The sequence below is a fragment of the Mastomys coucha genome, unplaced genomic scaffold (assembly GCF_008632895.1).
Source record: "Mastomys coucha isolate ucsf_1 unplaced genomic scaffold, UCSF_Mcou_1 pScaffold1, whole genome shotgun sequence".
Classification (NCBI taxonomy): domain Eukaryota; kingdom Metazoa; phylum Chordata; class Mammalia; order Rodentia; family Muridae; genus Mastomys; species Mastomys coucha.
This window is the reverse complement of record NW_022196891.1, coordinates 53,862,629-53,866,823: the sequence shown is the minus strand read 5'-3', so window position 1 is coordinate 53,866,823 and position 4,195 is coordinate 53,862,629. Positions and strand designations below refer to the sequence as shown.

General features: G+C 51.4%; 1 protein-coding gene across 1 annotated transcript in view; it reads left to right on the top strand.

The window, feature by feature from the left end:
* The first annotated feature begins 845 nt into the window (after positions 1-845).
* The window catches only part of Tor3a (torsin family 3 member A), a 25,569-nt gene continuing 22,219 nt past the window's right edge, over positions 846-4,195 (top strand). Inside the window, exons 1-2 of the mRNA XM_031385831.1 lie at positions 846-1,421; positions 1,846-1,959. Of these exons, the coding sequence (XP_031241691.1) occupies positions 1,175-1,421; positions 1,846-1,959 (361 nt within the window). The 5' untranslated portion in view covers positions 846-1,174. The remainder of the gene's footprint in view (positions 1,422-1,845; positions 1,960-4,195) is intronic.

Genomic DNA, 4,195 nt, shown 5'->3' with positions numbered 1-4,195 from the left:
TGGCCAGGCGTGTCTCAGGCGCCTTGGCCGGACACTTCCTTGCCTTATCTCTGAGATTTACACCCCTGGTCTGGGCTCTCTTAACAGCTTTTCCTTGGCCCTGCCGCTTCTTGCAGGCCTGGCTCCTGTGGTTTTCAGTACTGGTCTCAAATCTAACTCTTTCAATCCCAGGCTTACGTGGGCAAGTACCTGCTAAATTTTTATATTCTTTTTCACTTCCTCCTGATGCCAAGCTGGGGACCAAACCTGTGTCTTTGGTGTTTTCTAAATATTAGCAGGGTCTCACTATGTAGCTGTAGCTGGCTTGGCACTCATTTTGAAGACCAGGCTGCCTCTGCCTCCTGGGTTATAGAATTAAAGGCCTGCATCGCCATGCGCATCTGATCACCTTTGTAAACCTAGCTATGAGTGGGCAAGTACTTAGCCTAACTTCTGTAATTATCACATGATACAATTTCCTCTTAACTGGGGGGGAAGAGCGGGGGGGGGGGGTCCGGAACTCAAATACCATCCTGACCCTACTTCTTGCTTCTGTTGAACTGGCATCCATGAAACCCTGCTGCTGCTGCTGCTGCTGCTGCTGCTGCTGCTGCTGCTGCTGCTGCTGCTGCTGCTGCTGCTGCTGCTGCTGCCTACTGCTCGCTACTATTCGTTTTCCTCTTCAAAGTACCAGGAACAACCTTGGCCACCCAGCTCTCCTCTGCTCACACTTTTCGGGACTGCTTCTGCACCCAGCTGACTTCCCTGACAACCAAACGCTCCCAGCTTAGATGGTTTCATCACCCTCCTGTCGGGTTGGCAGAAAGCTGACCTCCTACGAGGGCAGGGCACCAAAAGGAGTCCTTATGTGGGAGGCACAGCCCAATGGCTGGCAGTGGCCATTTTGTGGCCACTTGAGGCCACAGGCATGCCCCAGAACAGCCTGCATCCTGTGGGGTGGACAGGGGCTCAAGTCGGTCTCGGGATTCCTGCAGTCTGGGACACCAGCTTGAGTTTCGGTTCGGATGGGTCTCTGGTCTAAACCGAAACTGGGTTCCAGTTGGATGGGTTGCTGAGTCAGCCTCTGCGAGGGCGGGGCGGTCACCACGGCAACACCAATCCTGACCCGCGCCTGCTTGTGGGTGTCGATGAGTTCTGGGTCCCAGACTTCGAGGCGGAAGCTCTCACTCTAGTCATGTTTTTTCGTGGCGCGCTCTGGATGCTGCTGCTCCTGCTGCTGTGCCCCTCGGGAGCGCAGGGCCACCGCGGTGCCACGAGCCCGGGGCAGGAAGACGACGAGCCCACCCCTTGGCCGAATGTCCAACGCCTGCAGGAGCAGCTGAGGACGGCCGGGGCCCTATCCAAACGGTACTGGGTACTCTTCAGCTGCACCCTGTGGCCGGATCACTGTGAAGACCAGGACACCCCTGTGCCACCTCTGGGTAAGAGCGCTCCCCGCCGCCGACCCCTTGCTCACCTGCCAGTCTCACTCTTAAGCACTGCATCCTGCAGGCCTGCATCAGAGGCCTGGCCACTGCACCCCACCTGGTACAGCCCCTAGGGACGAATAAAGGTCTGGCTGCTCTGCCGCCCCTCACCTGCCCTGATTTCTCTAGGCACTCAAGCATCTCCATTCTTGCTCGCTTTATTGAAGACGGTTTAGGGAAAACCCTCTGTAGACACACTTGGTGATTGTCCCAACCCCAGATACTTTCGCTTCTACAGCTTAACGAGGAAGTGCTGGAGCTTATGAGGGAACCTGGCTATGAGTCTGGACCTGAACTCTGGTTTGGGCGCTGGCACTGAGAAACCTCAGGCCGGTGCCTCTCATCGCTATCTTCCCCTCTCATAGCATTTCCTTTCCAGGCTGGAGCCTTCCTCTGTGGGGCCGACGGTCGCTGGATATGCTCGCTGCGTGGTTCTGCCGCTTTCAAGACTGCTGCAGCGGCGGAGATTGCAGGATCTCCAACAACTTCACAGGTTGGAGCTGACTGAATTTCAGGGTTCAGGTATCTGGGGGAGGAGGTTGGTGACTATGGAGAAGCGACTGGTGAGAAACCTTCCCCTCAACTTCCACCTCTTCCAATAAGAGGAAAGTCGAGTCTGCAATTATTTGAGGATCTCTCTGACAAGACTTTGAACTCCATGATTTCCAGAAAAGACACCCTCCAACAATAGGAACAATAGGACACCAGCATTGATAATGTCCTTAACGGGTATTACATTATATCTTCTAGGAACAAGTGCCCAAATACTTGCTATGTGGCTGTTTTCATAACACTAGTCCTCAGGAGAGACAGACAAGTGCTCCATCCCTAGCCCTCCTGGGTTTTGTTGTTTGTTTGGTTTATTTTTTAGAGTATGGAGATACTTAGTGATGTGTTTATAAAAAGATAAAGAAGTTTAAGATATGTTCTATGGCCGGGCGGTGGTGGCGCACGCCTTTAATCCCAGCACTTGGGAGGCAGAGGCAGGCATATTTCTGAGTTCAAGGCCAGCCTGGTCTACAGAGTGAGTACTAGGACAGCCAGGGCTACATACACAGAGAAATCCTGTGTCGAAAAACCTCATACACAGAGAAATCCTGTGTCGAAAAACCTAAAAAAAAAAAAAAAAATGGCCCTTAGAGCCGGAGAGACTGCTCAGCAGTTAGGAGCTGGCACTGCTCTTACAGAGGGCCTAAGTTCAGTTCCCACAATCCACATTAGGCACCTCACCTCTGGCTACAACTCCACGTCCAGGACACCGTTTTCTGGCTTCCTCAGACAGTTGCACTCAGCTACAGAAGCCCATGACTACATGCATATATTTGTGTACATGATTAAATGAAAAGAAGTGTTTAAGTGGTATGCTCTAGGGGTTGGGAGATAGATCTCTTGGCAAAGTGCCTACAGGAGAAACATGAGAGCCTGAGCTCCAGTCCTCAGCACCCACAGCCCTGCACACATGTCAGTGTTGGCAGAGAATGCTGGCTCCCTGCGCCCTGTTAGTCACAGCCAAACTGATGAGCAACAGGTCCAGGAACAGACCATATCTCCAAAAAAAAGAAAGAAAGAAAGAAAAAACCGTGGTTAAGGAAGACAGTGTTGACCCCACCTGCATGAACACGTGCTCACCCACATGAACACACACACACACACAACACACAGTGTTCCTTTCTAGTCGGGCATGGTGTCCTGTGGTCTAGCACTTGGGAAACTGAAGTGAGAAGATAGTGCATATGAGCTCAGCCTAGGCTACATAGAAAGACCCAGTCTCAATAAAGAGGTGTCTGTCTCGAGGTTTAGCCAGAAAAGGTCTGTGGGGTATAACCTGGGCTTCTTAGTTTATATCTGTTGTTATAGTAAGGCTATGGGGGAGGAGGAGCTCTGCATCTCAGAGAGAAACAGAAAGTTGTTTTCCATTATAAATCAATTCGTACCATTCCATACATAAAAATGGCCCTGCCAGGGAGCCTGTGCACGGCCCAGTGTAGCTGCATGCATATGAGTCACTGCTACCCAACCTTCTCCTTCTGTAGTCTTATTGTATGAGGTGACCTAGTGCCTGTTGCAGGTGATTTGTGTTTTAGCTCTCCAGTGTGGTATTTAGCATCAGTCAGAAAACCTGTTCTGACAAAGGCCCAGTGTTTTAGTCCTTTGTGAAATTCACCAATTTCCCCAGAAGTAGTTTCTCACCTGGACTTTTCTTGGAATTCGCCTGCCTGTCCTGCCTCTGTCAGGTTGAAGCACAAACTAGACATCGGGTTACTTAGAAAATGTGCCAGCGGGACAGGAGGTGGTGCTCAGTCAGTATACTGCTTGCCACTCAAGCATGAGGATCTGAGTTCAGTCCCCAGCACTCATGTCAAAGCCAGGTGCAGTGGCACACTCATGCACACCCACTGGGATAGAGAGCTGTGACAAGGGGTCCCTCGGGCATGAGAGTCAGTCTAGCTAAACTGGGAGCTGTGGGTTCGAAACCAAGGTGGTGATTAAAAACCTGCTGTGAACCTGTGGCATTAGTGTGCACATGCACGAACAATCCCCCTACACATATGCAGGAACATGTATACACACAAAAAAGAGAAAGAGAAGGAAGGAAGGAAGGAAAGATGGGCAGACCATCAGTAACTCAGTCTGGAGGAAGGTCTAGCACAGAGTAGAATCTGAGGCCACATACAGGTCAGGAAGTCTGGATTAAGATTTACAGCAAGTCCTGTCCCTGCCCTTGTCCC